This window comes from Thamnophis sirtalis, unplaced genomic scaffold (assembly GCF_051295495.1).
Source record: "Thamnophis sirtalis isolate CommonGarterSnake01/CBP01778 unplaced genomic scaffold, rThaSir2_p1.2 scaffold_1, whole genome shotgun sequence".
NCBI classification, from domain to species: domain Eukaryota; kingdom Metazoa; phylum Chordata; class Lepidosauria; order Squamata; family Natricidae; genus Thamnophis; species Thamnophis sirtalis.
In genome coordinates, this window is record NW_028261381.1 from 76,914,983 (window position 1) to 76,942,973 (window position 27,991).

A 27,991-nucleotide genomic window follows, 5' to 3' on the forward strand; every position below is an offset into this window, starting at 1 on the left:
CGCCTCTGCAAGCCTCCGCGATGCTCCAACCGCTCGGCGTTGCATCTGCGCCATATGCGTGCACAGAAGCGCCAAAGGCTTAAAGGACAGGTAAAGAGCTCGGGCGGGAGGGTGGGCCATACCGGAACGGTACCCGGTGCTGTGGGCAGGCTCCGGTACGCCCATACTGGAGCGTACCACCTGCAATCCACCACTGGGAAGAAGATAGTGAAATGGCTGAAGATCTATGCCATTAATCCCCAAACTGCAACAATTTGATAAGGTATAAAATACCAAGTCCATGGCTATTTCACTGCTACTGAGTGCCATTGGCTACTTCCTGTTTTGCAGTTATGTTAGCATTTGGGATATTAATATGCCAATTTAGCCATAGCATGTTTGTGATATCTTTCCATTAAAAAGAGATATTAATGTTTGACTCTTCTGCGTTCTTACAGTATCTCGGTGCAAAACATTTTAGATGGCTTGGCATAAAAGCATTACTCTTTTATGTATCCATGGCTAGTGATGGTAGTGATAATGATAACAGTCCTTTTTTCCAGGCTCTCTCCATGAGTTAGAAAAAAAAATCTTGTGTCATTTTTCTGGAGCTGATTGGTCAAGTATTGACAATTGCCTGACATCATTTAAAGCTAGGTTCAGTGGGGTAAATTGATATTTGCACAGGGTTTTCCCTTTTTTAAATATGTAAAATTGGTCTGCAGCTGCTTTCTAGGGGAAAATAGTCTTGGCGTAGTCATGCTAAATTTTGAAAATGGTTTAAATGGATTTCACTGCAGTTAAGAGAAGCACAGAATTGTCCAGATTCCACAACTCGAGTTTCTGTTGAGGTGGGCCCATGAAAAAACATTATCCTGACACTTGTGCAATCAACACTACTTGTTCTTTTTCTTAATTCAGTATTCATTTTGTGATGCTGCAAATGGCCTGGCTACCAGAGCACCTTAAGGAAAATATCTTTGCTAATGTGCTTATTCATCTGGCAAAGGCTCTACTCTAGGAAGGTGCCTCTAAGGCTGTGATGACACATGCTGGAAGTGTCATGCAGAGTTATCTCTCCGGGCATGCAAGCCATCACCCATTGCTCTTTCAGGTTCGGGTGTGCTGGCCATCTGGTATTCACACACGTGGGAACACCGTAAACTGGAAGAGCAGCCGCCTGGTGCGCATGCGCAAGCCAGGAAGATGATCTTCTGGTTTCAGGTATATGCGTGTGCACAGGCCAGCTGGTCTTTGTGCATGCATGTATGTCGGAAACCAGAAAACCATCTTCCTGGCACATGCATGCGCAACGGGCAGCTTCACTTCTGGTTTCCAGCGTGCGCATGCACACCAGCCACCTGGTCTTCGCTCATGCATGCATGCCAGAAACTGGGTTCGCCAACACTGATCTATGGGATACTAAAGGGCAGGATTCTTTTGATGGAGAAACTGAAGTGTTGCCTCTAAAGAGGCCTGCAAGACAACTTTCTATGCTCATGTGAGCTAAACCAAACAGTTTAATCTTTTTAATGTCCTATTTTTAGGATCTGAAGCCATCTTTGTTAGATCGGCAGTATGAAGAAACGGAGGCGTCTGAGGTAACAGTAACCATTTATTCGAACAAGAACGAGTAGCAACAGTAACAGTAAGTAGACCGGAGTCCTCACACTTACGAATGACAGCTCGGCAGCAGCCAGGCGCGTCTTAGCCAATCAGACGCACCTGCCGGTTGCCAGGCTGTCATACGCGAGGCTATTGGTTAAGCAGCTTGACAGCCGGGTATAAAAGGCTGTCAAGCATCGCAGACTCTCTGGTCTACTTTCTGTTACTGTTGCTACTCGTTCTTGTTCGAATAAATGGTTACTGTTACCTCAGACGCCTCCGTTTCTTCATACTGCCAATCTAACAATCTTGAACCTTGTTCTTGTGTAACTGTTGATTTCAAACTGCAATTTTGTGTGCATTGTTAGTATTACAATTTAAATTTAGGCGGTGTATGAAAAACATTCATTTTTCCTGCCAGAAACATGAAAGTAGCTTGTGAAAACCACCATTGCTCCTACTATAATCCTACTCATGTTGTCCTCTAACCAAAAGGCCTAAACCTCGGGATAGCATTTGACCTCAAAGGGGGATAGGGAGAGAGAACATATCTGAACATGTTTTTATGATGATATGGGATGATAGTTTGGCTCTATTCAAAATGCTTTTTTGACTGAATATGGAAGAAAAGCCAAGAACTTTAGGATTATTTTAGAATAAAAGGTAGGCTTGGTGGAGCAAGCCAATACATTTCTGTCCCATCCTATGTTTATTTCAGCAGGTCTTTTAATTTCTTTCTTCTATATAGCAGTTATTCTATATAAAAAAACAAAATTCTCTCTCTCAAGCCCCATGTTAAAACTTAAGTAAAACAGGCATATTCATTTTTGGTATTATAGACAGTAATCCTGTATGAAGGATTTTATTTTATTTTTTTCCCCTCTCAAGTGCTGCTTTAGTAAAATCTGGATTTATTTCATATTCTCTCAGCCCACTGACCATCTTCTCAAGGAAGCATCTACTCCTCTCTTTCCTTCACTTGCCACCCAGATGCCATCCTATTAAAACCCGTCTGTGTATCTTCAGGTGGTTGGCGTTGGATACGACGCACATCAAACAGAGTAGTGATCTTTGTCATGGGTTTGGAAGCCAGCTCTTTAAGTTTCCGGGCGTCAAAGCGTGGCCTGTGGAGAAGCAGGGGTAAACGTCGCCGGAATGAAAACATTCCCTCTTTCCTTATTTCTTTTTCTTCCTCAGTTTGTGGCCTTTTTTCCTTGCTGATTGTCATCTGGTACAAGATGGCATCCCACATCTTGATGGCTTTTGACTTGGTTCCTTTTTTCTCCTGACCTGGATCCACTTCTGAGATTTCGGTTATTGCCTTTTCTCTCCCTTGCTCTGGTTCAGATTCTGAGACTGGGAACTGAGGAACATCAGATTCCACTACCAAGTGTTTTTTGAGACGAGACCAGCCACTAAGTTTGCTTTTGGGGGGCACTGCTGGCTTTGATTTGGGTGACGAGCTGGCAGGACTTTGGGAGACAGATGGTGGCGGTGGCGGTGCCACTGATACAGCTTGCTGGTTTATCTTTCCTGGCAAAAACTCCTGCACACTGACAGTGGATGGTGCAGGAAGGATTGTTTCTGGCCCCATGTACTGTGATCTGTTGGAAGCTGGCTGTCTCTGGACTTCAGTCTGTAGTTCAGGGCTTTTGCTGCTTTGTGGAGTTACAGGCCTGTCCAGCTGATGAGTTGGGGATGTAACCACGGTGTACTGTCTAGGGATATGGAGTATTTCAGCTTTCATTTTCCTGGCGGGTGGCTCAGGAGGTGCAGAAACATGTAGCTTGGGTGTAAGTGACCTGGGATGCTGTACAAAAGATGTTTCATATGTCTGGCTTGATAGTGGAGCTGCATAGTTGGTTTGCAAATGAACACGACTTGGATATTCCTCTGGTTGTCCTATTAGTGGAGACTTAACCCTTGGCGCTTGCACGCTATGAAAAGAGGAATGCGTTTCAGCCACATGAGTGACCATGACTGGAGTCTCCACTTGAGGAGTGTAGGAAATGGGATGTTCATGAGAAACAAAGGCAGGGGATGAGAGAGTAGGGGGAGCTAAAGGGAACTCTGTAGATTGCCTTGGTGATTCGGGAGTTGTCGGTCTGTAATGCGGAGATATGGCAGGTGAGACTGTTAGTTTGAGATGCTCTGAGAGACTCCTCTGTTCTGTAACTGTGAATGTGAAGGGTTTTGCTTTAGGAAAAGGAGATGGAACATGATGGATGATGGGCTTGACCGAAAAACGAGGTGGAAGATTGATAGTGAGGCGGAATTCATTTTCTGTTGGCTTGAGTGGGGAAGTGCGTTCATTGTGCTCCAAGTCTGGACTAGCTTCACTTACAGGAGACAGATTAGACCGGAATGATGTGGTTGATTGTGCTGATAAGGTGGCCTTCTTCTTTGCTGTTTTTTTCAGAAGCTTCTGTAGCCTAAGGTTGTCGGTTCCAGGTTTTGGTAGAATAGGTGGAGGTGGAACTTGTGATTGGAGAAGGATAGGTTCATAGGGTGGCGTCACCGTTATCAGCATTTTGACCCCCTAAATCAAAACATAAAAAATGATTTTTTTTACAAGTTACTTTTTCAGGTTTCTAGCCTCCAAAACATATAGGGTTATTGATATGAACATTTTGTTCAGGGAAGACTACACCAGGGGTGTCCAAACTTGGGAACTTTTTAAGACTTGTGGACTTCAACTCCCAGAATTCCCCAGAATTCCCCAGCCAGCATGCCAGCACCCATTAACCAGATACCTGTAAGAAATGAACCAGGATAGGAACCAAAGGTTTCCATGCCAGACTTATATCAGCATCCAGCAGACGGCTTCCAGTCTCAAGGCAGTGAATGGCCCAACTTTTATTGAAAATTTAAATTTTGGAACCCTGACTCTTATTTTTGTGTGCATATACTTTCTATTTTGTCTTCAGCAAAAACAAAACAAAACCATGTTTTTTCTGCTGTAAGCAAGGTTCTTAAATGCAGGATTGCACATCTGCAGAGTTGAAATTTATTGCTGCATTTGGCATGAAGCCTGAAATGACCGTTTTCAAATAATTAAGCATACAAATACTTAAAAATTCTAAAACCTTTAGGAGACATCAAATTATCAATCAGAAAAATGTGGGGATTGGGCTATGATGTCCCTTTATCATGTTGGAAACCCCCCATTTCATATACTGCATAAAAATTAGTCATAGTATCTCAGAGACTGATGCTTTTCAGTGCCTGGCTGAAAAAGCTCCTTGATCAGTGGTTTTAACCATCAAATGTAGATTGAAAACGCTAAAAGAACAATGACAAGTTTTTATTATTTTGATTGAGCTGCCTTCCAATGTGTAAATCCTGCTCAAACATTCTGAGTTAGAAAGAATAATCTTTCTATTTCAGGAAAGAACAATCTATCTCAGGATGAATGGTTGTCCACCATAAAAAAAGGGAAGTCCTTATGTGTAGGATTTAGCTTGCCACAAAATCAGTATAAAAACTCCATATTCCTTGGAATCCAAAATGCATAGAGCCATTGCAAGTGGCCTTCTCTTGTTCAGGTATTCTCAAGCAATAAACATTAGAAAAAAGCTGGTGGCAATGGAGTCACACAATTTTAAGAGGTGATGTTATAGGAACGACTCCAGGGCTGCAATCATTAACATATTCGAAGTGTTAGGGTTGTTAAATCACTAACTGAGATCAACTCATATCATTACCAATATGTTTCATTCTCTATGTGATCTTCAGACTTCCTTACCTATTTGCTCCAATGCTAGGATTGTGCTTGGCTGGCAGGAAAGCCTTTGAGAAGAAACTGCAGGGCAGAGGAAGAAAGTAGGCAAGTTCTCCTCACTGCTGACTCTTTAAAGTCCTATCTGTATGCTCCCACCTCCACTCTCATCAATGTGTTTTAGGCAGGCAAGCCAGCAATAATATGCAAAGCTTAGATCTGATTGTATTTGAAACATGAGATTCATTCTTGGAAACACTCTTTTTTTCTCATTGCATGCTGACAGCCTCACTTCTGCTACAATACCAAGGGTCAGCAAACTGTGAAATGTGAAACACGAGAGCCAAGAAGCTCATGTATGAATTGAATTTTAGCTCCTGGCAAGAAATTGTATTGAGTTTCACTTGCAAAAGTTCATGAAGTCTGTCCTTCGTGCTTCTCCTTGGTGATCAGACCACAGTTGATTTCAGCTGCTATGGTTTACAAGCCAAAAGCCATGGCTCAACTGATAGCTGGTCCTTTGGGAAGAAGCGGAGCGTCCACAGGAATGGAAAAGCCATGCGTTTAGTGCATATCCACACTTCTCATGTGCAGAACAAATATTTCCAACTGGCTCAAAGAGCATTTGCTTAAGTTGGAAGCCTAACTTTAAGCACAAACTCGTTACACCTTCTGGATAGATGAATTTTTGATCTGAGTACAGAGACCCAGAGTGCACCTTTTGCAGGGCTGCTATAATTTTCAAATCTCATTTTTACATGCAATACATTGGCTTGAAAGTGATTAGAAACCCAATTCTAGAATCCAATCCGCATTTCAAACAATTCATGGGAGAATAGCTCCCAGTCTTCCCAGTAAATTAGAAGATGTGACTAAAGGTAAAGGTTCCCCTTGCACATCTGTGCTAGACTCTAGGGGGCGGTGCTCATCTCCGTTTCAAAGCTAAAGAGCCAGCGCTGTCCAAAGACGTCTCCGTGGTTATGTGGCTGGCATGGCTAAACACCAAAGGTGCACGGAACGCTGTTACCTTCCCACCAAAGGTGATTCCTATTTTTTCTATTTGCATTTTTACATGCTTTCGAACTGCTAGGTTGGCAGAAGCTGGGACAAGTAACGGGAGCTCACTCCGTTATGAGGCACTAGGGATTCAAACCACCGAACTTTCTGATCGACAAGCTCAGTGTCTTAGCCACTGAGCCACCGCATCCCTTCAAGATGTGACTACAAATACCAAAAGAAATTGCTAAAAATTGCAGCTGCTCATGGATGGCTTGCCATACATAACAGCTGCCACATATAGCCACCATTTAGATGTAACCTGTGAGATGTAGGCTGCAGACTGCGTCTATAGCTTTCAAAGAGCAATTTGCACATTTCCCTCTTATTTGAGTCAATGTGGGTCCTCTCAAATGACAGAAAACAGCCTTGAAACAGTTTGAAAGAAAAGAATGACCCCTTTTCCCAATCACATATTAAATAATGAACTTAGAAAACGAAATCCCCTATGCTTCCTGTAACTAGGTTCTTGATTATTGGTTGCATTCACACATTACATGCTTAAGTCATAATTTAATTTTATTCCTTTTCAACATTGTGTGATACCTGAATTGAGCCACCTTCTTTGGGAATGAAGAGAATAGGGAAAAGGAAAGATATAACCCTAGATAAGTGTGGCAGGCAGGCAGGCAGGCAAGTGGGTGAATTAGTGAATTCTGTATTGTGCTTAACAAACATTATATACAAAATCATGGCCAGGAGATGGGATTATATATAAATAGAATTAAAGGTGCTTCTTTAATTTCTTAGAAGAAAACCTCAACTCAGTGTGACAGCATATACGTACAACAAATCATTAAAACCTAGTAATGATTAACACATAATAACACATAATTAAAAAACAGTATATGTACAATAAAGACCTATTAATGGAAGTAGACAACTCAAAGCATGGCCAACTCACCATGGGATAAGTCACTGTGGAACAATTCAATTTATTTATTTAAAATAATTTTAATTTTTCTCATTCATATTTCATTTTGTCCCTCCTCTGACATCCTTTAATTATTCCACTTACCGGTATTTCTTCGATATTAGTGTAATTCTTGTCTGGCAATGAGTTGTCCCACGGTGACTTATCCTAGAAACCCATCCACCATGGCTTAATTCAGTTAAAATAAAAGATTTACTAGTATAGTGTAGTTGGAGCTAATTGAGCTTTGTTAGACTTCTGCTTATGGAATGCAGAATACTTCTGAGAAGAATTTATCTTTTTTTCAATTGCTTTGAGAAATCAGTAATACAAATGACTTTGATAGATGGGCACAGAATTGGCATTATAGTATGTTAACATTAAATGAAGGATAGGAGTAAGTTGGAATAGATAAAGGTGAGCTTTAAATTAAGCTGAGCTCAGGCTGTGTAAAGATTTAAAGAGTTTAAAGAGCCGAGGTGGCGCAGTGGTTAGAGTGCAGTACTGCAGCCACTTCAGCTGACTGCTAAGCTGCAGTTCAGCGGTTCAAATCTCACCGGCTCAGGGTTGACTCAGCCTTCCATCCTTCCGAGGTGGGTAAAATGAGGACCCAGACTGTGGGGGCGATATGCTGACTCTGTAAACCGCTTAGAGAGGGCTGAAAGCCCTATGAAGCGGTATATAAGTCTAACTGCTATTGCTATTGCTAAGAGTTTAAAGGCCAATATCAGGTTTTTTTTTAAATTGGACTTGAAAATATAGAACACAACACAGCCAGACAACAAGTCAGAGACTGATTACTTGACATTTGTCCATACTTTAAGCAGCCACATTTTGTGTCCGCAAGATAATCTGATAACAATCTATCTTTGAAGGCAGCACACATAAACTAGGTTAAAGCAATAGGGATACTAAACAAATGACCTGCCATTTCCAGTCACTATCGCAATTGATATAACAACCTAAATTGATAAAAATGTTTCTAGTGACTACTACCATTAAACTTTTTCTGAGGTAAAGACTATTTCTGAAATCCTAATGAAGTATTTGACTGAATGTAGGAACACAATTAGATTGTACATACAGGCCCACTTTAACTGCCTAAATATCAGTATATTCAGAGCATATACTGTATAAACAGTGTATGAATATATATATATATATATATATATATATATATATATATATATATATATATATGTGTGTGTGTGTGTGTGTGTGTGTGTGTGTGTGTGTGTGTGTGTGTGTGTGTGTACACATACGTACACACGCACACACGCACACAGACTCAGATATGCATACACACACACACACACACACACACATATACACCAAATAATTTAGCACATGGAAAGACCAAATATTAACAAGCATTTAATTTAATCCAATGCCAAATTTTAAGGAACCCTACTATTCTACTTTATGTCAACTGTATATCCCTAGCTTCAAAAAGCAGAGAGTCAGAGAGGGAATAGCTTGTGAGACGGAAAAGTTATTTGCAATCTGTAAACCAAATGCAGACCCAGCTGTTCAGCTTTGAGAGAAGAGTGAGTTATGAAGAAACTGGATCCTAGTGTCATTGGAGCTGAACGGCCAAGGTAAAATTGGATTCCCCCACTAATGTTTGCTGCTGTTGTCATTAGACGAGATGGAGAGAAGAATGAAATACATCTGTTGCAAGTACAATGTGCAATAGATAAGATCCTCTATTTTTTAACATTATGGTTCTTCGTGCAATGGGTGGTGAGAAAGCAGTTTTAACTTCACAAAAAATGGAACTGTATTAAATTAACAGTTAACAGATTAACCATTAGTCTGACCAGCATTTTCTAGAGTACTGTTTCTCAACCTTAGTAACTTTAATATGTATAACGTCCATGTGGAGAATTCTGGGAGTTAAAGCCTACACACCTTAAAGTTACTGAGGATGAAATGCATTGCTCTAGAGCCATAGAAAAACACACAACTCAAAGAAGCTATAAAATGGTCCGAAGTGGAAGTAAGTGTCTGGCCCCATGACAGAGAGACTTTGCTTCAGGCAGAGATCAGATGCTTCTGGCAACTGTGAGGATAGAAATTAGCTCTTCTGAGGCTCTGCCTCTATGCTGCTTGTTCAGCACCAAGTGATGAGAAGAACAGAAAGAAGCTCCTAGCATAAACTTTTAGCCATACAGTGGATGTCCTAGCTACTGCAGGTTGCTATAGATCAGTGACGTGCGGTGAGGTTTATGGCTGGTGAGGCAGTCCTCTCCCCCGACACCCCACTGACTAAAGCATTTTCTTTCACCCTCCTGAGCCTAAAGCACTTTCTTTCGCCCGCCTGTGCTCACGGCAGAGCTTGAGCGGAATGCCGCGAGCACAGGTGGGTGAAAGAAAGTGTTTTAGTCAGTGGGTTGTCGCGGGAGAGGAGAGAATGTCTGAGCATTGCATTTATTGAAGAAAAAAGAAAAAAAGGAAATTTGAAGGAAAAGAGGGAGCGTGGGGTGGGGGGCATCACAAACGGAGAGAGAAGGAAGAGTGAGCTTTAAACAGAATGACAGAGTTGAAGCCTCTAAAAATGCGCCCTCTACTCTGAGGCAGGAGAACTGCGTGCCTCAACCACCTCAAGATTTTTTAGGCTTTTAATCTTCGCTTAACTCTGCTCGAGCGCCTAAAAAGTCAGACTAGATGAGGCATGCAGTTCTCCTGCCTCATAGTGGAGGGCGCTTTTTAGAGGCTTTTTTTAAACAGGCAGTCATTCGCGGTATGGCAGCAGCTAGCTAGCCTAACCTCAGCACTCGCCTTTTCCCATTTACATTTTTTCCTTTTCATGATTGTCAGTAGTGAGGCTGTGCCTCCCTTGACTGCATGTCCCTGCTATAGATTACCCGCGAGTATTCATTGTCCAAAAATCAGACAATGAGAACCAACAGATTCCTCTTTTATATCAAACATACTGTACGTACATATTCTGTTAGGAATTAGAGAAAAACCATGTGAAATTCTTTGGATTAAATGATTACGTGGATACCAATAAAGGAGAATATTTGTAGCTCAGGGTTGAAATGAGGGGTCCTTAGTGCTCCCTGAGCTTGTTTTTTGGCAAACATTTCATTACCCTAACTAGGTAACATCAGCACTGATGACGTTACCTAGTCAAGGTAATGAAATGTTTGCAAGAAAGCAAGCAAACTCAGAGAACACCAAGGACCTCTCATTACATGGATGTTAGACTCTGAAATGAGATTTGGTTTCATTAGATTTGGCTTTAAACTTCCTTGGCTATTGAAGAACTATATTTTGATAGAGCACCTTGGCCTCTTTGCTTCTCCATCCTTAACTAGGCAATAGGTGCATTAACAATATATCACCTTCCCACACAATGGTTTATGTTTGATTGGGTATGTGTGTGCAAAATATAATATTCATAGCCCAGTGACAACATTTTGCAAGCAGAAGTTCTACTTCCAGAGATTCTACCCTCTCTTAACTTCCTGAACCAAAACCAGTTTCTTCCCAGCAAGAAATTCAGAAATTTCACTAGCAGGACTTATTAACAGGAAAATAACAGTGATTCAAAACTTCCAGAAAACTAGCTATTTTAGGGTGAGTATTAACAATAGAATCATAGGGTTGAAGGATCTTGGAGGATCCAAGGAATGTTCAGGCCATCCCAGTCAAATGCCTGTCCAACATTTGTTTAAAAACCCCTAGTGATAGAATATCCACAATTCCAGAGAGTAGTCCACTGTTTAATAGCTTTCACAGTCAAGATTGTAATCCTTATTTTCTGTTGGGATCTCTTTTTGTTGGCTGTCATTTTATCTTCAGCACTACAGACAATACATTGATATCCTGTTCTCTGTGACAGCTTTTCAAGTATTGTTAAAACTACTATAATGCCCCCAATTCCCCTTTTCTTCTTTAGGTTAGACATACCCAGTTACTTTAATAATGCCTCGTAGAATGTATCATCAGCCCATCACCTCCTTTGTCATTCTTCTCTGCATTCTTTCTTCAGCATCCTTCTTTTGTCAATGATTCAGTATTTCTGACCAATACAGCCTAAGCTATCCCTTCCCATGATTTTAATACTATGATAATACTATCCCATGATTTTAATAATAGAGCCAAGGTGGCGCAGTGGTTAAATGCAGCACTGCAGGCTACTGCTAGATCAGCAGTTCAGCGGTTCAAATCTCACCGGCTCAGGGTTGACTCAGCCTTCCATCCTTCCGAGGTGGGTAAAATGAGGACCCAGATTGTTGGGGGCAATATGCTGACTCTCTGTAAACCGCTTAGAGAGGGCTGAAAGCCCTATGAAGCAGTATATAAGTCTACTGCTATTGCTATTGCTAATACAATGTTGTATTAATGCTATGCAACCAATATTGCATTGGTTTCTTTGTGAACTACAACTACTGGCTCACACTTAAATATTAGCCATCTGTTGAAGTAGTAGGGTTGTAGTGGGATCATCCTTCCCACTTTATCAAGAAAAACTTTTATCAAATGCCTCACTGTAGTTGTGGTATATTATAGTCATAGCTTCCCTTTGGTCTACTAATATAGTTACTCTGTCATTACAATTTGTCTGGCATTTTAAGAAACCCATGCTGGCTTCTAGTAATCACTTTTTACCTTTCAAAATGCATGCAAGTCTACTGCTTGGGATTCAGCAATTCAGCAGTTCAACCTTCTCTCTGTTGTCCTTCAATATCTTGTCATCAAGTAGCAGATCAAACTTCTCTTGGCTTTCTTCTTCTTCTGCATATAGCAAAGAATTCCTTTACGCTATTTTTGGCTTCATTGCAAGCCTTGATTTATTCTGAACCCTAGGTTTTCTTAAAGATTTGGGTCATTTGCTGATATTTTGCTTATGCTAAATATCCTTCTTACCATTTTTTAAGCATGTCATTTTTGTTTTTTAATTTATGAGAACATTCTCTGCAACCACACTGGTCTCAACAGGTCTCCCTTAATGATTTTTTCCTTCCAGTCTTCCTGAACTGATTTTCATTTCAGGATATCGATCTATCATGGAATCCTTCATATATTTTTCTCCTTGGCTTAGTAAACTCAGCTTTCATGAAATTAGAGTTCCTCACCTAGAACACCAAACTCTCTCTCAAGGTTTTTACATTTCTTCAACTTATTTTTTTTCCCTTCCTTGGAAAATATTAACTCTGGTACAGCTGAATTTCAGAAAAGAAATGATGTACTGGAAAGGGGGCTCATCTAAAAGAAAAAAGTGGTATCTGCATCTATGGGTTGGTTTCAGAATGGTTGCTTGAACACTTATCCTTTTATCCGGCTAAAGCAGTATTTGATACTGGCAAAGTGCTACTTTTTCAGTACAGACTAGGAATCTGTATTCTGCAGTATGAATGTTGGTTATAGGCTGTGGGATTGAAAATAGCCAATGGTCCAGATAAAACTGGATTAGATAGGCCAGCGATATACCTTGAAATAGGACAGCTTTCAAAACATTTTCTCCTTACCACATGTACTCAGTAGGAGTGCTCAGTTACTAAGTGCTACACACATAGTAATTAATGCCTGCATTTACTCAGCTTGGTATGCCTATGACTAAAGGCTTTTAACAATTTACAACAGAAAGCAATTTAAATGTGAGTATGAACAATTGCTAACATAGAAATTAAATAGGTAAATCGAATATAATTCATGGTGAGAATTGACAGAATCAGCCGTTAAAAGGCTCTAGGAAAAGATATGTTTGAGAGCCACCTTTAAAGTTGATAATGAGATTAGGCCAGCTCAATGTCAGAGGAAGTCCATTCTTAAGAGTAGGGGAAGAATTTAAGTCCTCACCAGATGAACTCATAGCAATTTTAGGTAAACCTTTTGAGATGATCTTATTAAGAGTGAAGATTTTTTCTGGCTGGAGGTCTAGATCTAAACTATAGAAGGTGTTCAAGATAATGACCCGGTACTTTGGGCTGGAAATGAATTGGTAGCTTTGACCCCAAATGTGGGAAAGCATCTGTGGAATATTCAGAAAAAAAGTCATAGCCAAACAAAACTATTTTATTTGTGCAGGTAGAGGGTCCCCGTCCCATTTGTCAATCATTAAATGCAATTCTTTATTTATTAAATGCAATAAAGAAAAGTATCATCAAAGACAGCACAATCTCTGGGGAAATGCATTCATACCAATGATTGATCATGTTAATCATGTTATTATATTTTTAGCTGAGAAAAGAAGTTCTTACTTTGCTTGGTTACAAGGCTACTACCTTCATAGGCTAATAATTGTAGCATCTAATCCTATGTTCTGATAGTGAGTTTGCTCTCTTCGATCATGAAAGTATACATGATAGTCACAATTAGCATTTGCATTAATCTCATGCAACTGGGTATCGCCTTGGGAAATTCATTTTAATTACAAGTATGTGATGCCATTTTGATGTATGTATTTTTTTCCCTCTTTGCTACCCAGCTTGGAAACCGGAGGCAATACTTCATGCAACGCTGATGTTTCCCTGGCTATAAGGAAATTATAGTGAAAGGATTTCTTCCCTCCTAGCTCAATCTGCTTTAAAACCAGCTATTGATTTCTTCAGAGATGGAAGCATTTCTCCAAGCTGACTTCATTTGAATTTGGACTTGGCATCAACTCAAGAAGCAATAATGAATTTGAAATCCTTTCTAGATCAGATTTTTTATTCTGAGAAATTTAACTTGTGTGCCGTATTGAGCTTTTTTCAAATTTTGTTTTGAACTGAATTCCTAGACTTGACTAGGAGAAAAAGATGAAACTCCCCCCCCCCCTTCCTATCTTTCTGTTTTACACCCTTGGTAAGGAAGGAGGAATCTTCAGCCTCAAGATAGCTAGAATAGATTTCTGAGATCCAAGAATGAAAACAAAAGTAAATATAGAAATAACATTGAGGATTAAGCAGTACAGCTGATGCTAAGGATTCTTGTATTATTCAAGCTTATCGAATGGCAAGAGATACCAGAATGTCTATTCTTCACCATAAGATGATGTTTTATGTTCCCACCCATGTTGCAAGTGGGAACATAATTTCTTAATACCACAGAATACCACAGAACTTTAAACCGAAGACTGTTTTGGTGCCACTCTATTTAAATACTACTACTTTTTGAATGAAGATTTCTAAGATGGCATTTGTGGTGAGACTTTGTTTCAGTTATGGGTATCTGGCTAAAATGCACTTCAGGAAATACCTTCTCCCAAAGTGCCTACTCCAACCACAAAGTGAAAGCCATCTTGGCTTGCTTTGCTTATTTTTTCTTCTGATGGCTGATTAACAAACTAGGGCCTTTATTCCCTTCATATCTACTATCCTCTCAGATGTAGATATTGAAACTGGAACACTGCACTGTTTCTTGAAATATTTTCTGACAAAAAAACAACAACTGGAGAGTAAATGCAAGATATTATCCTGAGCTTGAGTGGAGATCCAATGTACCATTTGACCTTTGTCTTCCTTATCTAAATAATTCTTGCTTTGAAGGAAACATGGGGCAATTGAGGTACAGTTCTTATTGTGGTGCATTTAACAAGATGAATGGTAGCTTCTGAGGACCAGTCAAATTACAGGACAATCCTTTACCAGCTCCCCCAACAGCTGCTGATACCTTTTGACCTAGTGGAATAGATCCATTCCTGGAAATATAAATGCATCTCTTTGCCTCTCTATTACAAATAGTATTTGCCACCCTGTAGGTTAAAAAAAAAAGACCATTATATCCTGCTTCTCCTAAGACTTGCATTTAGAAAACAGTTCTTTTCTGTATCTTTCATTTTTCTTTTGCTTTCATCTGTTAACTTTTTGTGTGATCTGATATGTTTCCTAACAATTTAATAAAAATTCTGTGAAAAATAAATGAGTCCTGTAATGTCAGCTACATTGAGTCCAAATATGAGGGGCTGTCGTTTAATTGGTTTATTGAATTAAAAAACAAGAGGCTGAATTGTTTGGCATACCAAACCTAAATCGTGGTTTACAAATACTTGGGTTTACAAATACTTGGATTTACAAATAACCATACAATATGCTAATTCAGAAATCATTGCTCAATTGTGAATCTGAAGTAAATTCCAAATTACTGTAAAGATGTTTGTTAGAAGCAAGAAACTTTGCATGCTTACTTAAGAGGAAAGAACAAATCTAAATACATTTAGATTTTTCCTGATCTATACATCATCTGCTTTTGAGATCTACAAACATTTTAAAAAATATTAAAAGTTAAGTCAATTTCCAAGTGACTTAATGTATTGATCTTTTTGGTGCTGATCTACATTTAAATATAATATAGTAGTCCTAGACTTATGACCACAGCTCAGCCCAAAATTTCTGTTGCTAAACAAGACAGCCTCAGACAGATGAGCACAATTCAAAGCACACTGACAATGTCTCCTTGAATGGTGACAAAACATTTGCAACCAAATTGCCAAACTCAGAGCACAAACCAACAGTCCCACATATAAATGATTTCCTACCCATAAGACAGTCTCTTTGTTTAAAATGCCTATAAAACAGATAGCTTTCTCATTTGGTATATTTATCATTTTCAGAACAAGCCAGGATATCAATGAAACTTTAGATAACCCTTATTTGTTTTAGCTTTCCATAACTTCCCAAATGGAAATGCTCAAGGAGGGAAGAATTCTGTGTCAGGATGAATAGTTTGTTCAACATCAAACATAATGATAATCTGAAGATGATAATCTGAATATAAAAGGTAAAGGTTAAGATTTCTCCTGTCATGTCCGACTCCAAGGGATGGTGCTCATCTTCCTTTTCTTAGCTGAGGGAACCAAAAGACATTTTTCATGGTCATATGGCCAGCAAGACTATTCACCAAGATGCACAAAATGCTTACCTTCCCATTGAAGTGGTACCTTTTTATCTACTCACATTTGCGTGCTGCTAGGTGAGCAGGAGCTGGAGCAAGTAAAGGGAGCTCACCTGGTTGGGTGGCTTTGGGTCTTAAACCTGGTCGGCCAGTTGACAAACCCAACGTCTTTAACTGCTGAACCATCACACACCCCCCCCCAAGCCAAATATATTAGAACTGAAATATCAGAAAACTAAAAATCATGACATTTGCCAAAAGGCCCAATAGCTATTCCTGGAGCACGGATGGTCACAAGATTTAACAGGTTTCCTGCCTGAAATACCTGTGGTTAGCCTTTCATTCTGGTGGCAGTAGGAAAACCCACAGGGACTAAACTGCTGAAAATGCGCAGAGGAGCACATCTGCAATCCTTAAGACAAGAGGTGGCCACTGTATACCTGCAACACTCAAGTTATTTGAAGCTAAGCCAATAGCTTTTTGCCTCTTTAGAACTTGTACAATACAAATTTCTAAAATCAGCTCTTCCGGTCTCAAATTGTGTCTGTCTCTAATGATACCCTGCAACTAGAGAGAGAGGCTTCAGGAAAATGGAGAGTGGAGTATGGGTGATCATAACACCTACTGGCCCAGGCCCTAGGCTATTCCCACCCCCCTTGTACTTGGGAGTAATGATTTTCAAACTACATGGAAAGATGCAATCTCATCCCTAGACTTCTTTGCAGTATGATATATGGTCAGGCCAAAGTATTCATTAAATTATAGCAATAGCAATAGCAGTTAGGCTTATATACCACTTCATAGGGCTTTCAGCCCTCTCTAAGCGGTTTACAGAGTCAGTATATTGCCCCCACAGTCTGGGTCCTCATTTCACCCACCTCGGAAGAATGGAAGGCTGAGTCAACCTTGAGCCGGTGAGATTTGAACCGCTGAACTGCAGATAACAGTCAGCTGAAGTGACCTGCAGTACTGCACCCTAACCATTGCGCCACCTCGGCTCTACAGAGTACAGTACAGAGTACCAATTTTATCTAGCCAGGACTCTAACGTTTATTGCCAGTGAATGCAACAGGTATTCTGCTTCCTCTATGGCATACCAAACTAATCTAGAGGGCCTCTATTCTGGCATGATGTCATGCCATCCCCTCAACTGTCCTTGAAGGCTGATATAGGAATATTCCCTATCAAGAGAGACAATGCCCCTGTGCCTCTGGGCACACAGATACAACAGAACATATGCTTCTCCAGTGCCTGCACTACGGAAACATTTATAGTAACCTCATTGTCCCATTACTGCATAAATGCCCAAGGCACTCAGGACAATTCTATATCTCCTTGCTGCTTTCAAATACCAGCCCTGTGCCAAGATAGAGGGTTGCTAGCATCTGCACAGCAGCACTTAAAAATCATCAGATGACCTATCCCATAAACTAGACTTAATGAGCATCTACTGCATCATTATAGAATGCTCTATGATTTGATAGTCTTCCATATACTAACCTTTTCTGCTCCCCTACAACCTCTAATGCTCTTATCCCTTCTTTCAGATGTTTATAGACTTTTAAATATACGTTCTGTTTTACTTTCTTTTGGTTTTCCATTTTTGTATATTTTTTAGCCTCCAGTATGCTTTTTAATTGAGTGTAGTCCACCCTCCTTATGCTGGTTTTGATTGTAATAAAGATTTGATTTCAGCTGAATACCCTCAGTGCTGTATCTCAGTCATGGCCTTTCCTTGAAATATGAGAGGACAAGGGGCCGGTGCATTTTTAATGTTTCTCATTACAATAAAAATGAAACAAAAATTAAAGCACACTTTTGTAGCCAATGGCAACTGAAAGATGTAAGAGAGAAGTTAATTCAGTTTTGTTGTTTCTGTTGATGAATCCTCATAGACATACATTTTAAGGAGAAGCTATAAATTAAGGAACAATAGTGCTAAATGTTTCTGCAGTGTATAGTTTTTAAGGACATAATAAATAGATTGATACTGCAGTTGCTTTATACATTTTTTAAATGCAGAAAGCAACTGTTAAAAGTCAGGTTGAGCTAGCACTGGAATGCAACTAAATGAGAACATATTTTTTTTTAATCAACAGAGAAATTATTCAAAGATAAAAATTCCAGATAAAACTGCTAATAGCTGAAACCTGATGGAATCTGGTTTAATTGAAATTTATTAATATACTGTGAAATGATTGGAAGGAGTTGGACCTCCTCCTAGATACTGCATTTTTTGAGGTCAAAACTTCAGAGAACCAAATACAATGATGTTGCAACTATCATGATAAGCAGAGAATTTGAATTAATTGGCTTTCCTAATTGACTTGTCCTGTAAGAAAATGAGTTGCTGATAGAATAACTGAATAATTGTGAAGGATAAATTTTGTGGACTTCAGATGTTTACTTGTCATCCTTTCTCGAGGAAGAACCACAAGAATTGGGAGTTATCTACAATTGACCCACCCATCCATAAAGATACATGCATGCATACATACACACCCACGTACATACATGTAGTTCTCAACCTATGACCACAATTGAACCCAAAATTTCAGTTGCTAAAATGAGACAGCTGTTAAGTGAATTTTGCAGATCTTTGCAGTTGTTAAGTTGGTAACATGGTTGTTAAGTGAATATGGCTTCCCCATTGACTTTGCTTGTCAGAAGATCACAAAAGGGAATCACATGACCCTGGGACCCTGCAACCATCATAAATATGAGTCAGTTACTATGTGCCCAAATTCTGACTATGTGACCATGGTGATACTGCAACAGTGAAAAACAGCCATGAGTCACTTTTTTCAGTGGTTTCCTTGATACTGCAAGCACAACACTTTTTTTAAAAAAAGAATACTCTGTTGACTGGAAAAGAAAGTTGTCTCTCAACAAGCAATTGGTAGATTTCCTCAATATGAGTGCATGGAGCTCAAATGTGGTACTACCATGACTTTTATTTAAACCTGGATGTTCAGAAGATCTTTAAAGCTTAATGAGAGCTTAAAATGTTCATGGGATAGATCAGTGATCCCCAATCCTTTGGGCACCAGGGACCAGTTCCATGGAGAGAGTGTCTATGGGGATTCTCAGTCATTCAAGTCATGGTTGTCCCAAAGGTGCTTTTTCAAGAGCTAACCTGGACTTTCTGGAGAAAGCACCTTTGGGACATCTATGGAGAGAGGTTTTTCCATGGACTGAAGGGGGCATGAGTTCTCATGCTGCCTGCATCCTGGAGATGGGGATTCACTTGTTTGTGCGGCCCAGTTTCTGGCATGACGCAGCCCGGGGCCAGTCCACATACTAGGGGTTGGGGATCCCTGGAATAGATGGAGTACTGATCTACAGTTATTGCTGTCTGCTCTTCTGGCAATTTCAACATACTGGACTTAAATGGGACCATCATGAAGTGATAAGGTTAATTAAAGAAATGCAGTAATTTGTCAAGCTTCAATTAGATTTCCTAGAAATATCATCCACTTTATTTTGCATTCCTAGAAATGTCTTAACTCCTGTGTTGTGGTCTGTCAGCCGCTGGCTCCTTCGGCAACCAATTCAGATGAGGAGGTGGCATGGGAGTTAGGGCCAGCATCAAGGCAACCTGAGAGCTCCGAGGGGGAAGAGGGAATGGAGCTGTCAGACATAGCAACAGAGGCGGAACCTTGGCTGTCCATCAGCCCTCAGATAGAGAGTCAACAGCTCCCAGGTCTGGAGGTGGCTGATGAGGAAGAGGAGGAACAGCTGGATCCAGTGCCTGGCATGCAGATGCACAGAAGGCAAAGAAGGGGAGAGCAGTGGGAAGCTATATGCTGGTCCTTGGGACAGAAGAGCCACCTCTGCTAGCGAAGCCCTATCCTGGCTCTGGGGATAGAAGGACAGGGGGTGGGGATCAATGGGTGTGGCAGACAACTATTCATCTCCCTGCTAGTCTGCCACTGATAGCCTGCACTTCCAAATCTTATCTGGAAATTATCAGAATTATTCTTGGAATCTGCAGCACCTTCTGAGTGTGTGTGTGCGTTTTCCTCCAGTCTGTGTGTTTTCCTCCAGTCTGTGACTGGAAGAAAGTGAGTCCACCTTCCAGGACTTCCTTTGCAAGTGTGGGAAGAGAAAGAGAGAGACTCCTGGTGTGTTGGGCCAGTTCAGAAATGGAGCGAGTGTCACTTTTCACAGGACTTATAGTCTTCATAGCCTGCTGCGAAAGAGTGGCTGCTGGGGCAACTAATAAAGGGAATTTTTCGTTAACTACAACAGGTTTGTCATGTTTGGGAGCCAGGTCAGAACTCCCTGGCTAATTCCCAGCTACTATTATAAGTAACACAGTGAGCTTTCCTGCTGTCGTTTCCTGGATCCAGTGGCACAGTGTGTTTTGCTCTTATCTGCATCTTTGTTTCCCAGTCCTGGATTGGGAAGAGTGGACTAGAGGAGACTGCTGCATTTATATAATCTCCCTCTGATTTTATCTACAGGTAGTCCTCAACTTACAATCAAAATTGAGCTCAAAATTTCTGTGGCTAAGTGTAACATTTGTTAACTGAGTTTTGTTCCATTGTAGACCTTTCCTGATACAGTTGTTAAGTGAATGACTGCAGTTGTTAAGTTGCAAACACGGTTGCTAAGTGAATCTTCCCCATTGACTTTGCTTGTCAAAAACTGATGACACTGCAACCGTCATAAATATGAACCAGTTGCCAAGTATTCAAATTTTGATCATGTGACCAAGGGGATGCTGCAATGGTTATAATTGTGAAAAATGCCTGTAAGTCACTTTTTTAGTGCTGCTCTAACTTTGAATGGTCATCAAATGAACTGTTATAAGTTGAGGATTACCTGTATTTTTGTATTTAAAAAAACGTTATGTAAGAGTCTTGTCATAGAAATGAAAAAATATACTTGCTCTGTTTATTCAGATATTCTTGTCTATCTGTTCCACATTCTGCTCTTGGAGTGTCTCCAGATATTCAAATTTTGCTGATTTGAGTCTTCCTTGACAGGTTACAAGAAAAGACTCGATAACAGTCTTTTGAAAAAGGAATCTGGTGGAGCAGAAATTCCATTTCATTGCACACCCTGCTTCCTCACAGAAATATAATTGAGCCGATAGACTCAGATGAACCACAGCGCAAAGAAAGAATCATACTGGCACCTCTGTGACAATCTGAAAGTGGTGCAGTCGGACTAATCTTTTAGACTGGGTGACATGATAGACCTCTCCCAAGTTTGGTTGTTTTAAACAAGGCAAATACCAATAGCACTTAGACTTACAGTATATGCTGCTCCCGTAGTGCTTTATACCAGGGGTCTCCAACCTTGGCAACTTTAAGATTTGTGAACTTCAACTCCCAGAATTCCTCAGCCAGTCAAGCTGGCTGAGGAATTCTGGGAATTGAAGTCCACAAGTTTTAAAGTTGCCAAGGTTGGGGACCCCTGCAGTTTATACCACTCTCTGAGTGGTTTACAATGTCTGCATATCACCCCCAACAATCTGGGTCCTCATTTTATTGACCTCAAGAGGATGGAAGGCTGAGTCATCCTTAACCTGGCCAGGATCAAACTCTAGGCTGTGGGCAGACTTTACCTGCAATACTGCACTTAATCACTGCACCACCAATAAACTGGAATTCAATTCTTGTTTCTATAAAGTTTCATAAAATCACTTCCTTTTTTCTTAAACACTAATAAGGTGTGCCAGACAATGGAACACATGAAATCAGATGTGTGAATTAGCCTACTCTTTTCCTGTATATTTAACCAAAGTACAGCATAATTACTTCTGAATCCTATTTCTCTTGTGGAGTATGTGTAAAGGGATTCTTAATTTTCTATATGCCTGCACTTTTTACTTTTGCACTGTCAAAAGAAAAAAAAATCAAATGCTTTTAGCAAAACTTTGGCTTGAAACAGAACTTGGAAATCTGGAATATACTAGGAATTCAAACAGGTAAGAGGTTTTATCCCTTTTTAAAAAGAATGTGAGTCCATAAACTTATGCATTATTTCCATTAAGAATTCTCCCCGATTAGTTATCCTAGGATGTGTGAAATAAGAAACCAAAATGAGAATTGAGGAATACCAGGCATTATGAGTCAGATCTTACACCTCAATTAACTTAATAGAGCTTTTTTACTACAGAAGCCACTGTAAAACAAAATATCTGGAATTGTCTGAATATTGGCTCATCAACTTCGTATTGTGTGTTTGGGCTATTGGTGGCTCTCCAAATCCTTCTCCATGTCTACTACCTGAGTGTTCTAACCAGAGATTCCAGGGAGTCATTTGATATGAAAGTATTAGCAGCATCAGCTTCCCCTTTCATTATGAACTGTTACTCAACATTAGATTTGATTAGTCAATCAGGTTAGCACCAATGATGTTACCTAGTTTGGGTAATGAAACATCTGCAAGAAAACAACCAAGCTTCAAGAACACCAAGGACCCCACATTTCAACCCTGAGCTACAAATATTCTGCTTTATTGGGAGTTAAGTCAGCAGGCTATGATCATTTGGGCTCATTCACCTGTACATTGGGTATCTTTGGGGTTATGGATTTGTCTTCTGCTCAAATGTTGCAGGACTCTCAGTACAAGGTATTTATTAAAGCAGCTATTTACAATGGCAACTCGGACCTCCTTGGAAATGACCTTCATGGAAGACACAGTATCACTCAGACTGAGACACTTTCACATTTAGCACTGATCTAAAAGCAGCTCAGCAGCTGTGGGTAGGGTTCAATTAATTTCTGGCTCAGATTCCATGCATCCAAAATCATATAAAGGGCAATATTTCCATCTGGAGTGTTGAAGTTCTAGAGAACTTGTAAGAGTCTGTTTTCCCATTGGTGGGAACTTGTTTCAACCCATCTTCAAGTTTCTTCAACTTTCAAGTGACCCGCTCCTTCTTTTCATATACTGTAGGTGGCAACTTTCAAATGCAAAAAAGGGTGTGGTCTTGGAGGCAATTCTGTATTTCCCCCACTTGATAACTGTTATCTTTTTTGGAAAGTAAGAGTGGAGAACATAACAGGCCAAACAATGCATTCCAAAAAACCTTAAGGGGAGCAGAGTTTTATCAATCTCTGTGTCTTCACAGTAATTCATGCCCTAATTCTTCCAGTTGGGTTATTGTAATGTGCTCTGTGTAGAACTGCCCTTCAAGAACACCCAAGAACTAAAGAATACGATGGATAGTAAAAGACTATGGAAACTGAAGAAATACATCAATAATGTTAACAAAAATGGAAAAGAATGAAAGAAAAGGGGACTCTCTGGGAAGAAAATACCTCACCTTAACTTTGTGTCCTCTAGCTTCATTGGATTAAGCTGACCAGGACATTTAGCATGCCAGTGCTGTGTTTGCTAATCTCTAATGTAATCTCTAAACAGTGGTTTGAAGCCAGGCCAAAATCATCTTTAGTTTGTTAACCTTGAGATGTTGGAAATTCTATAGTGCCTGGACTTTAAGAGGAGGGAAAGATAAAGTTGCTGGAAGATAAAATGAAATGAGAGTTTGCCTCCAAAATATCTGCAGAGCTGGAGTGCCAGTTTTGTGGCAATTTAAAATAAATAATAAAACCTAAAAGAAACCAATTTAGCTCCCTGAAACAGTGAATATTGTGAGATCAGTAGCTCAAAAATCCTATTTGGAAGTCCCCTAAAATTATTTGCTGCATGACATCTTATTTGCTATAATGAATGCCATCGTGCTAGACAGAGCACACGAAATTGTTAGGATGGAGAAAAATGATAATAGAAAAGCGTACACAATACACATATGAAATCTGGCTTTGGTTCAAGGACTGGGTTAATATATGGGGGTGGGGGATAGGGTAAGGGTGGAAATGGCTGTTAGGCCTAATTTTTTTAATGGTTGTTTTTAATCCACTGTGCGGTTTGTTTTGTTTTTCTTTGCTTTAATTTAATGCTATATTTGGTAAATGTCCTAGAGTCCATTGGCCTGGGTGGCTATGTTAAATCTAATTGATAAACATAATAATAAATGGAACATTATTACATATCCATAAGAATTAGTTGAGAAAATGATTAAGAAATGTTTATGATTACTAGAATTGATGCTTATATCCCAGGTGTATGAGGAAATTCATTCTATGAGAAGTGTTAATACAAATTTATAATGCCTTGGTAAGGCCATACTTGGAATTCTGTATTAAGTTCCCCCTCCCAATATAAAAAAGATGTGGAGACTCCAGAAAGAGTGCAAAGAAGAGCAACAAAGATGATTAGGGGACTGGAGGCTAAAACATGAAGAACGAAGGACTAGGGGAGACATGATAGCAGTGTTCCAATATCTCAGAGGTTGCCACAAAGAAGAGGGAGTCAAACCATTCCCCAAAGCACCTGAGGATAGGACAATAAGCAATGGGTGGAAATTAATGAAGGAGAGAAGCAACTTAGAACTGAGGAGAAAGTTCCTGACAGTTAGAACAATTAATCAGTGGAACAACTTGCCTCCAGAGGTTGTGAATGCCCCAACACTGGGAGTTTTTAAGAAGATGTTAACCATTTGTCTGAAGTGGTGTAGGGTTTCCTACATAAGCAGAGGGTTGGACTAGAAGACCTCCAACTCTGTTATTCTACTCTATTCTAAAACAGTAGGAAGCAATGAATATAAGGCTTCTGATGTTGAACAAAGAAGTAACACATATATGTTTATTTATTTGCTTGAAAGCCTTGAAAGGCCGAAACAAAGAGACAACAGTTTGCATGTTGTACAAGTCACCTAAGATTTTGTCTTGGGAAATTCTGTGAAACAAGACAAATATGCATAGAACATGCCTAAAAGGCAGACAACTCATCTGTCCAAGAGACCTGGAATCTACCAGATCAATGTTTTTTAACCTTGGCAGCTTTAAAATGAGTAGATTTCAATTCTGAGAATTCTCCAGTCAGCAAGCTAGCTTGGGAATTCTGGGATTTGATGTCCACCCATCTTAAAGCTGTCAATGTTGAGAAACACTGCATCAAATACATGGCCTTTAAAACCTATCACCTCTGCTAGCTTTCCCATTGATTAAAAATAATGTAAGCTATCATTTAATGCATCCCGAAGACATTAGTTCTGGGTAGGCTAATAGATTCATGAATAAATATTGGCCTAGTAAATGAATCATGAATAATATTCTAAATGAACCTTTGAATTTGGTTGATGATATAAAAGCATGTCTACCATAGAAGCGATATAGTGGTTTAGTTGGTTTCATGAGACCTTTACAATGTACATGAAGTGGAAAGCTGTTTATATCAATAAAAATGAATGAACTCTCAAGCTCAGTGCATTTCCTCTAACTTGACAGGAGTTTTTTCAGGCAGAAATCAAGCCCGACCCAACAGCCTGAAGTCTATGAACTTGAGATGACAGGGAATAAATCAGGAACATTCTACATATAAAGTCTGCTTTTTGTTAGTAATTTGTGACTCTTCCTTGAGGTTGGGCTATTCTTCTACATGGTACTCTTTAGAACATTTCTTTTTTTTTAAAGAATTTTTTTCCTATATTCCCTTATTTTCTGATGACTTTTAAACTACTTTTAAATGCCTTATAATTATTTTTTATGTCTGCTATACTACTTCATACGTTTCAATTCTTCTCAACTGATTTGAATACATTTGGCATAACAAGTCAGGAATTAAAATAAACAAGATAATTACACCAACTATTTCAGTTTCTTTGGGAATCTAAAACTTGTGAGATCAGCAGTCCAAATAAAGATGCTACAAACTGTAGCTGAAATGTACCAGATAATGCAGAGATGTTATCAGCTCTAGGATCTACATGTCAAAAGGGAGAGTGGAGGGACAATGCCAGTTTACCAAATTTCAAAGTATCTATTTTATCATTTCAAATGTTCTTGCCACATTAGATCCAGGAATAAAATTTCTTATCCACATTACTGGGTATACAACTGTGATATTCTGTTTCATTTTGTCATGCATGTTCTCACAAGGATAATCCTCGACATAAGTCTATAAGACACCCCAAAGGGTCAAGCACGTAGCAGAACTATCAAACAGGACGATAAGAATAGTAAGAGTCTCACTATCACCACATAGAAAAGCACCTCAATTTTATCCTTGGCTGCCAGTGGTAAATTTTGCTGCCAACTGAAACCTGAATCATAAATACACATGGAAGCAGGCAATCCATGCATAAGGAACGAGAAGCACAAAACTGAAGCATTGGGCAAAGAACAAAACTAGCCCATTCCTGTTGTAATGAAGAGTGCATTTCTCTTTTCAGTGTATAGAAATGGATTGTACAGGTGAATGAATTTGTGTTGAATACTGAAAACAGGATTATCCCCTGCAACTGAAGGCAGCTGATTAATTGAGAAGGTGCAGAATAAGTGGCACAGCATGTCCCCCCCAAGATCTTGCCACTGTACCCCAACCCCAAGCACCTGCCACGTAAAACTATTCTTGTAACAAGTGGTAGGACTGCTCCTGAGTCAAAGTGAGCAGTAAGCTAATCATTTTAACTGAGACAGGTACATAGGGATCAACAGGTGCCAGAAAGGATTGTTTTTGCTTCTTTGAGGTGACAAATGATGCAATCCTGCAAATATCTCTTTTTCAGCCCAAAGGCCTATAAAAAAATACAGTGTGCAGACTAATATGGATATTTATCCCATACTATCTCAAACAGATTCTCTGTTGTTTCTTCCAACCCTTAAAATGAAGCTTACAGTACTGAATTATTATTATTTTTTTAAAAAAGTAGGGTACCTTTAGAAACAATTGGATCTAAAGATAGTCAGATGTTCAAGCATTTTGTAAGTAAGATTCTGTCTATCTTCATACATACAGTCGGGGAGTCAATATATTATCTCTGCTGCAAACTTCAAAAAGTTTCCTTATACATTTTCTAACCTTTTTTTTTCTTCCAAATCCAGCACCCTAATAAGAAATCAGGTTTGGAAAGAAGCTTCCTATCCCTGAGCTGCCCAAAGTACAGATCCTGCCTCTGGGATAGAGCAAGTTATAAGGTTCCAATAAAAGAGAATATCTGTAACACAAGAGTTGAACTAAGGACCAGAGAGCGTCTTTGGTGCTTCCTGAGCTTGGTTGTTTGCTGGCAGAGGTTTCATTCCCTGACTGGATAACATCACCAGGGCCACCAGGCAGCCAACTCTGAGAGCACCAAGAACTCCAAATTAATAACATTGGGCAATTCCCCGCCAGCCGCTGACCAAATATTTTAGTTTGCCTTCTTAAAACTTTGCAAGCGATACAGTACCGAAGGCCTGACCGCCAATTTGTTTGCATAGGAAAGCATCTGCTTAGGCAGAGTTAGAAAGAAGGATAATCTTCCCTCTCCCTCAAGATCCCGAAGTTTCAAATTTAAGTTGAAGCAACTCCCCATCTCTCTTAATGTGCCTTCCCTCTTCCCCCCGTTTCTTTTTTCTTTTGCTCCCCTTTACAGAGCGAGATTTCGACACAGTGGAAACCTTTGCCTAGCCGGGAGAACCTGGTTCCGGGCTGCCCCTTCAACTCAGAAGGAAAGGATTGCTTTCTACAACCGCCGGAGAGAGTTTGCTTTGCTCTGCATTTACTGTACCTGGTGAACAGCGCCGGAGGTTTAAAGGCTGCAGCTTGCCGCGCTCCGCTCCGCGGTTTCCAAACCCTATCGGTGCATCCTTGCTTGGACTCTTCCTTCCCAACCCAGGGAGGGGGGAGGTAGGCTTGATGCCCAAAATAAAACCTGCCCCCGCAAGCTCTTTATCGAAGGAACTTTCTCCCTCCTCTCACAGGCTGGAAGAAAGAGGCTGGCGGATGGATCGACCTCTCTGAGGCAGCGGAAGGCTCCCCAGCAAGGGGAACTTGCCAAATCGGGTGTGTGTATGGGGGGAGGGGGAGGGGAGGGGGTGGACGAGCAGGGCACT

The 27,991-nt window shown here is 40.0% G+C and overlaps 2 protein-coding genes across 6 annotated transcripts in view; one reads left to right on the forward strand and one right to left on the reverse strand.

The window, feature by feature from the left end:
• Positions 1-14,041, forward strand: part of LSP1 (lymphocyte specific protein 1) — a 105,435-nt gene extending 91,394 nt beyond the window's left edge. For 4 of the 5 annotated variants that reach the window (XM_087716713.1, XM_087716683.1, XM_087716689.1 and 1 more), the window contains one exon: positions 13,711-14,041. The gene's annotated coding sequence lies outside the window, so the exon portion shown is untranslated. Of the gene's footprint in view, positions 1-4,971; positions 5,100-13,710 lie in introns of those variants that run through there. The other variant, XM_087716699.1, reaches the window with a different exon arrangement.
• Positions 2,409-27,856, reverse strand: PRR33 (proline rich 33). Its single transcript, XM_014058917.2, has 2 exons — positions 27,667-27,856; positions 2,409-4,123 (listed from the first exon to the last, which is right to left on the reverse strand). The coding sequence occupies exon 2, from the start codon at positions 4,112-4,114 to the stop codon at positions 2,543-2,545; it is 1,572 nt and encodes a 523-aa protein (XP_013914392.2). The 5' UTR covers positions 4,115-4,123; positions 27,667-27,856; the 3' UTR covers positions 2,409-2,542.
• Positions 27,857-27,991: the final 135 nt, after the last annotated feature.